Here is a 14233-nt window from a genome sequence, read left to right as displayed (position 1 = left end):
TGTATCAGGCAGTGCAGAGCTTAGACCCATACATGAGAGCAATATTCACTGCTGTTCAATGGACTATGAACTTTTAATACACTTTGCCCCTAACAATCAAAGGCTTTGCTGGCACACTGAAGGCACCAGTGAATTTCATTACTGAATACAGCCCCGATGAAGAGTCTCTGTCTGAAACATTGACTCTTTATTCCTCTCTATGGATACAGAGTTCCTCTGGCATTTTGAGTGAATTACTCTGGATTTCCAGCATTTACAGAATCTCTTGTGTTCATTATTGATGTTTGCCTTCATGAAGAGGTGGCTCCTGAAATATAAGTGGCCCAGGATCTTGTCTTTTACTGTCAGATGGCAGTGTTATGCAGATTAGATTGTGGCCTCTGAGTTCCCAAAAATGCAAGCATTATTTGCATGTTTCTGCCTGGATGAGCTAGGTCCTGGAGTGTCATCTCTGTATGTTGAACAGTAGTCCCTGGGAAGTTTGTTGAAGGTGAGATGTAGCACTGTGGTGAGAGAAAGTGAAAAATGTGTTGGGGTAATGATGCAGCCTTGCTTAACGCCAGATTTTGCTGAGATTGGTTGTTCTAAATTAACTGATTAGGCTAATTCTCTTGCATGCCATGATAAAGTAAGCATGACGTTACCTGGAACGTGAGGAAAGTGCTCCACAGTCCTTCCTGGTGGAGGGAGACAAAGGCCTTGGTGAATCATTAAAAAGCTCGCTCATTGGTGCTGCTCCTCGTCTTTTATCTTGGAGATGTTGACTGGTAAATGGCTTGTCTACTGTGCTTCCAGATAGATGGAATCCACAATGATTTGGGGAACAATGCCTTGGCTGTTGGGAGGAACTCGTTTAAGAGGATCCTGTTGATATTGTAACAAGTGTGTCTTGATTGTTTATGTTGATTAGGTGCTACATTTTGTGAAAACAAATATTTCTCCTTTGGTAATGAACAGTTCACAAACTTGTATTTATATAAATGTAGCTGTTCAAATTATAATATTTAAGTAACTGTTTTTTCCCCAAAAATAAATAACAGAACTCTACCTATGGCATAAATAAACAAGAAATTTTTTATAAAAGAAAATCCTGGAAGTAATCAGCAGGTGAAACAGCATCTAAGGAGATTGAAATGGCCAACATTTCAATACGATGATCTTTATTACTGAGAAAGTTAGAAATCAAACCCGTCTATCTTTCATCCCAATACTCTGCGATTAAGAATCCCATGTGGCCTTCTAGCTTTCAACCCACCTGTAGAGCAAATTCCCAGTAAAATTATCTTTATTACATTTTCTCCTTGTTTCTCTCAGCAACCAATAATAATTAATTGGTATGTCTATCTTTGTATATACTCAACAGCTGGCCTATTGATCTTGCCTTTCCTGTCTCGTGATTTAACTGCCTATCATGTTCCACTGTGGTAGTCCTGTCAATCCACACTCCTGTGAGTATTCCTCGTTATCTTCCACAAGACACCCAAAATGCCTGGCATCCTTCCCCGTCATCCCCTGCTGTCAAAGTTTTTTTTTCTGTCATGAACAAACTACTCTATTTATCATCTTACTTGGCATTCTGGTTTTTGCAAAAACCTGGCTTTCCATTGATGGATCTTTCTCTCTTACCAGTGGCATGTAGCCCGACTTCATATTCAGAAACATCCATTGCCAAGCCAAACACTGGAAACTAAATTTATAAAGTATACAACTTGAATTTTCCATGGCTACAAGAATCATTATGTACCCCTCACAAGTATTCATCATTTTGGAGCTTAGAAAGAGAAGTATCCATGGGTAATTCAGCCTTACAAAAAACAGCAATCAGGAAGAGCCTGGATTTCTACTTCATCCTTTCTCTGATCATATTCATTTTGCACCATTGGTCACTGAAATCGGGAAACAAGTTTCTCTCCACTAACCCTGAAGCCATTAGTGGTTACCCAAAACCTGCCATTTTTGAGTTAAGGCTCAGATCTGCGTATTGGACAGTGGTCAGCTGAGAAGAGAAAGTTCATAGCAGCCCACTTTAGCATAATTGTGTTGGTAATTTAATACTACAAATTGGAAAAGATGTTGGCAATTTGTAGTATTATAATCTATTTTAAAATGGAATACAAACCTGTAAATCCCTACCTTTATACTCTACAGTCTATACTTTTTCATTGTAAAAGTTAATGAAAGCTAAGTGAACCTGAAACCATAGTTTCCAAAGTTGGCTGATGTCTCTTGGAAAGCAAATTTCTTTAAATGTGTTACAGAAGAGGAGAACACTGCTGTAATCTTTCATTGGCTGGAAGTTTATCTTGTTATTTTGCAACTTTAGAAAGGGAGATATATTTCTCTGAATTTTTATCTCGTTCCACTAATTATAAAATATAAAAAATGGTAATGCTGTGCAGCTTCTGTTACAACGGCAATATTAACAATGAACATATACCATTTCCCCAGGACAGTAATGATGAAAGGAATTGAACAAAAATATTGTATTTGTTGCATAACTTTTGAAAATGCTGCATAAAATTTGTAAGATTCTGCTTTTGATGTGTTATTAAAGTGGAGTTTTGTTATATACACATTATAGGAAGTGAAAGTGATTGTACGCAACATATATATTCTTGGCTACCTCTAAACAAGAGTCCTGATGCATGTAGCATTTTCTTGCAAGATAACTGAAGAGTAGCCAGTAGTAGCATCAACTTTATTGGCCATATAAATTTACATGTATAAGGAATACATGTTCAGAATTGTAGAAATAAATGACTTTTTATGATGTTAGGATAAATTTAATCTTGCTCATTGCAGGCAAAATTGAAGGAGGGTGGGAAGCTGACATGAAGCTTGTAAGTTCTTTTCCAGTTCTGTGGACTTATTGCTGAGATGTGCCTATTTCTACATATCTATAATGTATGCACACACAGATTATATGTGTTGTATGGATAATGCAGAATGTTATTGATGACTGTAGTCTCATTTTAAGATTTACATAACTGCTGTCAACTGTTTAGGCTATATTCACTTCAATTGCTTCTGGGGAAAATAAATCATTCCAACTCATTTCTGGATTGGATTCAATTATGCAGAAATATTGAAGTGTTGGTCAACCTGTAAATAATTAACTGCAAATGTAATTTTAATATAATTTTCAAAATGGAATTTGATAAATATTTGAAAGAAATAATTTTTGAAATCACTGAACAAAGGACAAGGGAATGAGGCTAAATGAAAGCTCTTTAAGAGTCAGCACCAGCATAATGAGCTGAATCACTTCCATCTCCACAATATAGTAATACAATTCTATAAATGTTCCATGTGAAGACTTGAAACGGTATTGTGAATTATAGTTTTAAAGAATCTTAACTTTTTTTTCCAGTTTGGAAGGTCAAAGGGGGATATGATTGAAGTTTCCTGCCTATTCAGGCAAACTAGGTAAATAAATTAATTACACAGGTTGGAAGCTCTGGCTCGTCTAAAAATTGAATCAGAATCTAAAGTAGTAAGGAAGGGATCCAAATCTGATTTATTTTCTGCTGTTAGTTGATCTTGGATAATCTAGCAATTGTCCTCTATGCTTGTGATGCAAAGAGGAAAATCATTCAGATCTCTGCTTTTGACAGCTATCCAATGACATCCTGTAACTTGCTTGTATCAGCTGAGGATGGTGTAGAATTAAAATTGGGCTTGATCCTGCCTACTGTTGAATAGTTAACATTCGCTGTGCTGGCACCAGGAAAGAACGGCCTTTTGGCCATTGGAAGCAAATACAGCTGAGCTCAGGCTAGGGTAAAAATTGTTAAGCAAAAAATAAATTTGTGTGATTGTTAATAGCAATCCTTTTATACTGTACTTGATGCTGCACGGCCTTGGTTGGACCACATATTGAATACTTTGAACAGTTCTGATTACTTCATTATTGGGAAAGTCTGTTGCTGTTGGGTGAATTGCAGCTTTTATTTACCCAAATGTTTATAGAGCCTCAAAGATTAAGTTAGGAAATGAGAATATACAAACTAGAAACACGTTTGCTAGAATACAGAAAAATGTGGGTGAGGCTTGTTGTGTTTGAAAGAAATTGATGGGGAGGTAAAGAGAAACTGACTGGTAAGAGTGTCTCAGGCAAGGAGATGTAACTTAAAAATAATAAGTGGACAGTTCAGTCAAAACTAAATGGATATGTGGAACTCTTTTGGAAAAAGTACAAATAGTAAATTTTTCAAATGGTTCGGAAGGGATTATGGATGATTCACTTTCCAGCAATTGAGGATTAAAAACAAATCAAGATCCCTATGATGACAATAGGATTTAGGGGTAAATGGTTTATGGCATTCCTTTTTTCCCTTAAGGCTAGGTTTCTCAACCGGGGTTCTGTGGAACCCTAGGGTTCTGTGAGAGGTTGCCAAGGGTTCCATGAGAGATGGTGTTTTTTTTTAAAACAAATCGTTTTTTGAACTTTGCACAACATGCGATGTTAGCGCTCTCAGTGGTGGGCAGTGACCGAGCAATCCTGTCAGCAATCTCATTAGAGGTCTCTTAGATTAGTGTAAGGCAGTGCGCAGTAGGGCCATGTTTATTTGATTAATTCCATTCTCAGTGTTTGATGCAAGATAGGGCAGGCCTTTGGTAATTGGTGAATGGTGTATTGCATGGAGGGAGAACAGAAGGCTGATGAGCACCGTATTGCATGGAGGGGAGGCTGTCGATAATTTGGTGAGTGCTGTATTGCACAGAGGGGAAGATGGTAGGCTGATGAGGAGCATGAAGTGCATTTTCCGAACATTGAATGGACTCACCCAACTTGGGCTGTGACGTCAGCCCCTCCCTCCGAGTTACCTCCCCAACTTCCCCTTGTATGCTGCCAACTGACTTAAGGAAGCAAACAAATTATCAGTGTAGTAGAAAATTGGAGAGATTTTTTTCATTCTAAGGCAGGGATTTTTTATGCGCGATGACTCAGCTGCTGGCTCGCTGCTTTGCTGTTGGATTGTGTAGTTTAGAAGTGAATTATATTGTGAAGTGTTTGTATTTTTTTGCTGTTTTCTCATTTAGTTATTTATCATGCCGTTCTTATGCAACAATGGACACGAAAAAGTCCATCTTTACAATGAAAGCTACTTGTCAATGGGTTTTACATGGACTAATAATCCATATTGTCCTATTCCATTGAGCTTAGTCTGTGGCAAACAACTTACAAATGCAGCAATGGCTCCAGCAAAATTGAAAAGACACGTAACTACAAATCATAGCCATATGACATATGAAAGTGCTGATTATTTTAAATGGCTTTTGGAATCTTAAAACAGAGTAAAGCTTTTGTTCACAAAGTCACAGTTAAAAGGTTCAGGAAGTAAGTTATTTAGTAGCAGAAGTTATTATCCAGAAAAGGAAAAGTCACACAGTTGGTGAGAACCTTATAATGCCAGCATGTCATAGTGGGCATAGTAGGATAAGGTGCTGTACAAAAATTTGAAAATACCTCTCAAACAGTACAATAAGTTGACCTGTTGATGACATGTCACATAATGCTGAATAAGTTTTGTGTGATAAACTGAAAAACAACAGCTTCTCTAGCCAGGTTGATGAGGCAACAGATTTCACTAATAAATGTCATGTAGCATTTGTAAGATTTGTGAATGATGGTGAAATTCAAAACTTTTTTCTGTTGCAAAGAGCTGTCCAAGACAAGCAAAAGCCAAGATATATTTTGTCTTCATATCTGGAAACATAAGGTCTGTCTTGGAGGAACTGTGCTGGCATCTGTACTGATGGTGTCCCATCAATAGTTAGCCCCATGAAGGATTTTATTTCTCTTGTAAAACAAAATTCTGATGTTGTCACAACTGCTTCAACATTGTCAATAAATTTTCATGTTGTAAATAGCATTAATTAAAATTAATTTACAAACTTTATTTAAATTAAATCTACAGAGCCTACCTTTAGAAAAATTAAATCCCATTTTGGCTTAAGCCAGTTATTTAACAGAACTTTATTGTGTATGCCTTATGAGTTTTTAAAATTTATGAAAGGGAAAGAAAGGGATTAATTTCAAGAAAGGTAAGCTAACTTAATCACCTGTTTTTTTTTAAGAAAGTTTGGTTAAAAATTCATTTTCTACTCAAAAGAGCATTGACAATTATTTATGACTTACCGATTGATCATGCTAATGTACTGTGAGCTGTAGATATAATAATTTTTATGGAGGGGTTCCTTGAGACCTGAAAATTATTTCAAGGGTTCCTCCAGAGCAAAAAGTTTGAGGAAGGCTGCCTTAGAGACTTGGGCTTTGTTCTTCACTTAAGGTATGCTGTAACCAAAAAGTGCAAATCAGGAAAGTAGAGGAGAAGCTATTTGTTCGCTTCTCTTTTTGAAGTCAAATTTGACTAGAATGATATACGTAGAATATCATATGAATGGTTGATATGATTCTGCTGCTTTTTTGTATCATTTCCAGATATATTGGGAGGTCAGATTCTATAACTATCAGCGTATGGAATCATAAGAAAATCCATAAAAAACAGGGTGCAGGTTTTCTTGGCTGCGTACGACTCCTTTCCAATGCCATAAATCGCCTTAAAGATACTGGTTGTGAGTATAAACAGTTGAAAAACGTAGATAACTTTAGATTATTTCAACTTGTCATTTTTAATCTCTGTTAACATCTTGCCTGTCTTGACATCAGAACTTGTTTTCTTAGTTTTCTGTTTCTGAAGAAGTCTTCAACTGGGTTAACTCAGTTTCTCTTTCCACAGATGCTGTCTAACGTGCAGAGTGTTTCTAGTAACTTCTGTTTTGATTTCAGGGTTTCTCTCATCTCTAGTTTTATTTTGATTTTCAGTGATGCCCCTCAAATGGAATTGGTTTTAGTTGGTAAAGCTCAAAGAGCAACAACAAACTGATTTTCTGTTTGTTACTCTTCTGACAAATGTTGACCTGAAGTTTCATGCTTTCAATATATTGGAGGTTGAAAATTGTGAAAATATGAGTTGTTCTTCTCCGGTCCTTAAGAATTATTCATTATCTTAATGTTCTCTGTCACATTTAAATGTTTTTTTAATCTTTTGAGCACTAGTGTCTAACAAGAGCAGATGGAACAAAATGGATTTAGTTTCCTTTTGTTAAATTATTAGCATCTTATACTGTTGTAAGCATTATCAAGTGACATCTGAGGGTAACGGTTGCCAAGTTACAGATATATCTGTCAAAGTTGTTTTGCCACCAAGATTAAGGAGGACAGGTGAAAATTCACCTTTAATCTTGTAAAGACCTCGTAATCTTGGCCATATAATGATAGGAAGGAAGGAACAAGATGAAAAATAAATAGGTGATTACCTCAAGACTTCCTTGTATATCTTCCACACACACTTTCAAAGGTCTCTCTAAAAGATCCAATCATGCTTTATTTTAAGAAGTCTGGGGTGTCCTGAATGTTTATCTTTCAAAATAACAGGAAAGTTATATATTCTCTTTAGGTCAGAAGACACAGATATAGGAGCAAAATTAAGCCATTTGGCCCATTGAATAGATTTGACCATTCCATAATGGCTGATTTATTAACCCTCTTAACCTTGTTCTCTCATCTTCTCCCCATAACCTTTGATGCCCTAACTCAGTGGTCCCCAACCACTGGGACATGGACCGCTACCGGGCCGCATAGCATGTGCTGCCAGGCCGTGAGGAAACGATATGAGTCAGCTGCACCTTTCCTCATTCCCTGTCATGCACTGTTGAACTTGAACATAGGGTTGCCAACTATCCCGTATTTGCCAGGACATCCTGTATATTGGGCTAAATTGGTTTGTCCTGTATTTCCCCCGCTAAGGTAGAGCATTCCTATGAAGCCTTTCGTGTTGAAATGGCGTGAAGCGAAGAAGCAATTACCATTAATTTATATGGGAAAATTTTTTTGAGCGTTCCCAGACCCAAAAAAAACCTAACAAATCATACCAAATAACACATAAAACCAAAAATAAGTAATACTAACATATAGTAAAAGCAGGAATGATATGATAAGTACACAGCCTATATAAAGTAGAAATAATGTATGTACAGTATAGTCGGGAAGACAAAGGCAAAACTGATCTGTGGGGGGAAAAGTCGGCACGCGTATATGATGTACGCATATGTGGACATCATATGCGCACGTCACGCATGTACACACAGGTGCCCGCGCAAGGCTTCATGGTCATGGTAGTCTTTCCTGGGGTAAGGTGTCCTGAGATTTGACTGCTACTTTTGTCCCTTATTTGGGAGTGAGAAATTTGGCAACCCTAACTGTAAAAGACATGCTGAGGTGAGTTTAACCCTACTTGAACACCCCTCCCACCCCCCGGTTGGCCAGTCCGCAAGAATATTGTCAATATTAAACATATTAAACCAGTCCACGGTGCAAAAAAAGTTGGGGACCTCTGCCCTAACTAATCAAGAACTTGTCAACTTTCACTTTAAATATGCCCAATGACTTGACTTTCACAGCCATCTGTGGCAGTGAGTTCCACAAATTTGCTACCCTCTGGTAAAAGAAATTCCTCCTCATCTTGGTTCTGAATTGACTTGTATTCTGAGGCTATGCCCCTTAGTCTTAGACTCCACCCACTATAGCAAACATCCTTTCCATGTCCATTGGGAAAGAGCATAATCGACATTCATCAGATCCTGATGAAGGGTCTTGGCCCGAAACGTCAACTATACTCTTTTCCATAGATGCTGCCAGGCCTACTGAGTTCCTCCAGTATTTTGTGTGTGTTGCTGGAATTTCTTTTGCTTGTGATTGGACTCAACATTACATCCTTGCTTTTGCATTCTAGTCCTCTTGCAATCAATGCCGACATTGCATTTGTTTTCTTACTGCGGACTCAAGCAAATTAACCTTCAGAGAATCCTGCACAAGGACACCTGACCCTTTGCACCTCTGATTTTGTTGTTAATTTTCTCCTCATTTAAAAAATGAGGTCTACACCTTTATTCCTTCTACCAAAATGCATGACCATACACTTCCTTATCCTATATACCATGTGCCACTTATTTGCCCATTCTCCTAATCTGTTCACATCCTTCTGCAGGCTCCTTTCCTCAATATCACCCACCCTCCACCTACCTTTGTATCATCTACAAACTTGGCCACAAAAGCATCAATTCCATCATCCAAATTATTGATATATAACGTGAAAAGACATGGTCCCATTGTTATTACTGCACTGTATTTTTGGGACTTTGTTGTACACAAATTGTCTGCAGTATATCCAATATTATAATAATTACACTTCAGAAGAATGTCACTACTTGTTTGGAATGTCCTGAGGCACTGGGAGATGCTCTAAAAATGCAAATATTTTACTTCAATTTTGGGCAGTTATTGAATCTTTTTCATTAAACGTACTGGCACTTGTTACGAAGTTACGAACAAGCTATGTAACTTTTCTTGTTTTCATGTTGCTGTTTATTGCCACATAAATTCTGTTCTTCTGTTTTGTCAGTTATGTTAATAGATGAAAATCTGCCCTAAAGCTTATTCCTGTGTCCAGCACTGATACACAGCCCTGATTGTGACTTGTACAACAGTACACTTTGGAAAGTAGAAGGCCATTTGTTCCTATGGATACTTTGAAGAGCTGTTCTGTTAGTCCTAGTACCCTGCTTTTAACAGATTCCCACAATTATTTTTCCCTTGAGTGAAAACAAGTATTGCAACTGCATCCATACTGGTGGCACATTTAACATCCTACCTCCTTGAATTTTAAAACACTTCTAGTTATGCCCCCTGTTAATAGCCCTACCATCATGGGAGATGGTTTATATTCTTTCAAACCCAACAAAATTTCAAATGTGACACAGTGGCGTAGCAGTTCATGTAATACTATTACAGCGCCAGTGTTAGGGTTCAATTGTGCTGCTCTCTAAGGTGTTTCTACACTTTCCCTATGTCCTCGTGGGTTTCCTCCAGGTGCTCTGGTTTCCTCCCATATTCGAAGACATACGGGATAGTAGGATATAATTGGGTGGCCTGGGTTCATTGGGCCAGAAGGGCCTGTTACTGTGCTGTATCTCTAAAGATTTTTTTTTTTAAGTCCTGTAAAATTTTTTTAGACTTTTTCAATAGTGGAGAACTCAAGCTTCAGTAGTCCCTGTGCACAACTGGAATCATTTATAAAAACCCTTCTGTACTAGTTCCAAAGCCTTCACGTCTGCCTTTAAATCTGTTGCCCAGAAGTTAGACTTTCCTGTAATCTGGATTAACTATCATATACATAAAGTACATTAATATGGGTGTAAGGACAAATTTCATTACTATGGTGAGGTGTTCAAGTCTGTATATCATTATAATAAAAGAACTTCATTCAATATCATCTAAGTTTTAAACTAACTAATCATCCTTTGCACAATAGGCTCCACACAAAATAACCTTGTGACATTTTATAAGCAATTGAAATGTGTACCAATTGTGTTTCAGTATAACAACTTGTCATCTGTTATAATTCATTAATGTCGTTATAACACTGTGGATAACACTAGCAGTGTACCAGTAGTCCGTGAGTGTCAGGGAACAGGAATGAGCGCTATCGTTATTACAAAGAAAAAAAGTGCGAGGCAAACGCAAAGGTCTTAAGGTTGATAAGTCACCTGAGCCAGATGACTACATCCCAGAGTCCTGGGAGAGGTTGCTGAAGAGATAATGGATGCAGTGGTCATGATCTTTCAAGAACTACTTGATCCTGGCATGGTCCTAGAGGACTGGAAGATTGCAAATGTCACTCCACTCTTTAAGAAGGGAGGAAGGCTAAAGAAAGGAAATAATAGGCCAGTTAGCCTAACTTCAGTGGTAAAGGATGACGTTTCGAGGTACTTGGAGACTAATGATAAAATAAGTCAAAGTCAGCATGGTTTCTGTAAAGGGAAATCTTGCCTGATGAATCTGTTAGAGTTCTTCAAGTAAGTAACAAGCAGGGTAGACATAGAAGAGACAGTGGATGTCATTTACTTGGATTTTCAGAAGGTGTTTGATAAGGTGTCACACAAGGCTGCTTAACAAGATAAAATCCTGTGGTGTTACAGGAAAGATACTGGCATAGATAATGGAACGGCTGACAGGCAGGAGTTAGCGAGTTAGAATAAAAGGGATCTTTTCTGGTTGGCTGCCAGTGACTAGAGGTGTCCCTCAGGGGCTAGTATTGGGACCGTTGTTTGTTAGATAGTGGAATTGATGGCTTTGTGGCAAAGTTTGCAGATGATACGAAGATAGGTGGAGGGGTAGGTAGTGCTGAGGAAGCAATGCGATTGCAGCAGGGCTTGGACAAGTTGGAAAAATGGGCAAAAAAGGGTAGATGGAATACAGTGTTGGGAAATGTGTGATAATGGATTTTGGTATAAGGAACAAAGGTGCAGACTATTATCTAAATGGGGAGAAGGTTCAAACATCAGAGGTACAAAGTGACTTGGAAGTCCTCGTGCAAGACTCCCAGAAGGTTAATTTACAGGTTGAGTCTGTGGTAAAGAAACCAAATGCAATGTTGGCATTTATTCCAAGGGGAATAGAAAATAAAAGCAAGAAGATAATTCTGAGCCTTTGTAAGTGTCAGGCCGCACGTAGTGAATTGTCAGCAGTTTTGGGCCCTTGATTCTCAGAAAGGATGTGTTGTCATTGGAGAGAGTACAGAGGAGGTTCACAAGGATGATTCCAGGAATGAAGGGGTTAACATTTGAGAAACGTTTGGCAGCTTTGGGCCTGTAGAAGAAGAAGAAGAAAGACCTTAACTCCGAGTGGAGTCTTCAGGACGCCGTCATGACGGCATTTTTTTAGCAGGCTTTCTTATTTTTACGAGGCTGAGTTGCTAGCTGGATGCTCAACCCAGCACGGATGGAAAGCGTGCAAGGGACCCGGCTGGATTCAAACTCAGGAGCCTTCTCTCCAAAGTCGGGCACTGATGCCACTATGCCACCAACCAGCATAGCTTTGGGCCTGTACTCACTGGAATTTAGAAGAATGCAGGGTCTCATTAAAACCTACCAAATATTGAAAGGACTAGATAGAGTGGGTGTGTAGAGGGTGTTTCCTGTGGTGGGTGTATTCAGAACTGGAGGACACAGCCTCAAAGTTGAGGGGCAACTCTTTAGGACGGGGTTAAAGAGGAATTTTCTTTAGCCAGAGAGTAGGAAAACTGTGGAATGCTTTGCCACAGACTCTGGTATATGCAAGGAGGAAGTTGATCATTTCCTGATCAGTCAGGGCATCAGAAGCTATGGTGAGAAGGCAGGTGAACAGGTTTGAGTGGTCTCCGAGATCGGCCATGATGGAATGGCGGAGCAGACTCAATGGGTTGAATGGTCCTATGTCTTATGCACTGTAGATTAACAATGAGTTTAAAAATATCTGTGCTGCTAACTTTGAAACTTGATTTGACATGGCAGTGCTAAGTATTTTTAAGAATAAACTATTGACTAGAAATGTTTCTAATTTTTACAGACCAGAGGCTGGATCTATGCAAACTGAGCCCTAATGACAATGATACAGTAAGAGGGCAGATAGTAGGTATGTGAAATATAGTGTTATTGTTTTTAAGACACAAAGCATTGAAATAATTTAAATATTCACAAATGCCTCTGTATGCTATTCAATTTTCTGAGAAAGTCACAGGACTAGGTGAGTGGTCAAATTAAGTTTTTCTTATCACACTTGGTTAGAGACATTTCTCAGGAGGGGTGCATAATAATTTTCCCAGAGGTTTAAAATCCAAGATAATGGCCATAAAGTTTAATCATAATTTAGAAAGTGGGCACAGTTGCCTTGAAAATGGAGAATATAGGAGCACAAGCTGAAAATTAGACACTGATCATTTAAAAGTGAAATTAGGAAACTGTTTTATTAGAAAGAAAAAGGAATTTTTTTTTCATCTAAAATGCTGTGTTTTGTGCCCAAGTAAAATTTTTCAGATTTGGGTTGATTGGCTTTGTTAGATCCAGGTACATGGTCATTCATAAGTATTCGTATATTTTTCATGCTTAAAATGTATATAAATAAATTAACTGAACTAGTTTATTTATTGACAGTGAGCCTTCAGTCTCGGGATCGAATAGGCAGTGGAGGTCCTGTGGTAGATTGCAGTCGTTTGTTTGACAATGATTTGCCAGATGGGTAAGAAATGATTAATAATATATTTTGGAAGTTTTGTAGAAAACCAAAGCATTTTATAAAATGTTGTGAATTACTAATAGTAAGTAAATAGTAAAAGGTGATAGAAACATAAATTGTGACAAAGGGGACTGCTTCAGTAATTAAGATTTAAAATGTACACACTTGATTGCTTTCATTATTTTGTGTCATTATCCTGAACAGGCAAAAAAAAAAATTTGAGCTACAGGAAATCTGCAAAAAAACATCGTCACTGTTTGGTCTTAATATTTTTCTATTTCTTGTTGTTTGCATTTTATTGCTGCATGTGCAACAACAAACTAATGCATTGTGATGAAGCTTCACAATTATAAGTAAAAGCAAAAGTGCTATGCATTAGACTGATTAGACATCTTTGGAACATGAGAGATGGAGTTAACATTTTATCATAGTTTCCTTTACTAAGCCACAGTCTCCCATCAGAGTTCTACCTGATCTGCATTTACAGGTGTCTATTTTTATCTTTGAAACTTGTAGCATCTACATTTTTTTGTTTTGTAAATTGTAGTTTCATTTTAGTGAGAGATAGCTACAAATGTATGTATCAGTTTCTTAAACATTTATTGCTGTATTGCTAATTACTTGGGAAAATTCACTTGTAAGTAGATTTTCCTTTGATACAGCAACATGATTTTCATTGCAGTGAAAATCTGAAGTTAATCGTAAAGGAACAGAGAAATGATATAAAACAAAAATGTGCTCTGTGTCATTGTAAACCAAAGGTTTTGAGAGGAGTGTACAGTAGCAAATAAAGTGATTAAGTTACAGCCTGAGGAATACAGAGGGTCACCTGGGAGCAGCAGTAGGTGTACATAGAAATGAGGTACTAACCAGACAAGACTGCAAAACAGTCACATGTCATCACATTTCCCTGTGTGGTCTATGTATGACTGTGCACTCACAGCAATATGATGGAGTCCCAACTGTCTTTTGAAATGGCTTAGCAAGTTTCTCACTTGCGTCAAGATCACAATATGATAACAAGAGAAGCAAGGTTAAAACTGGAGAGAATTCAGACATAACAAAGTTTCTCCCCAATTTTGTTGACTTTGAAAAGTCCTTCCTGCTTTAACATCT

The 14233-nt window shown here is 37.8% G+C and overlaps 1 protein-coding gene across 1 annotated transcript in view; it reads left to right on the top strand.

Moving 5' to 3' along the window:
• Positions 1-14233, top strand: part of smurf2 (SMAD specific E3 ubiquitin protein ligase 2) — a 225278-nt gene that overhangs the window by 140271 nt on the left and 70774 nt on the right. The window contains exons 4-6 of the mRNA XM_072242689.1: positions 6446-6579; positions 12452-12517; positions 13036-13120. Of these exons, the coding sequence (XP_072098790.1) occupies positions 6446-6579; positions 12452-12517; positions 13036-13120 (285 nt within the window). The remainder of the gene's footprint in view (positions 1-6445; positions 6580-12451; positions 12518-13035; positions 13121-14233) is intronic.

Source organism: Mobula birostris, chromosome 24 (genome assembly GCF_030028105.1).
Source record: "Mobula birostris isolate sMobBir1 chromosome 24, sMobBir1.hap1, whole genome shotgun sequence".
Taxonomy (NCBI): domain Eukaryota; kingdom Metazoa; phylum Chordata; class Chondrichthyes; order Myliobatiformes; family Myliobatidae; genus Mobula; species Mobula birostris.
This window is presented reverse-complemented; position numbering and strand designations above follow the sequence as displayed.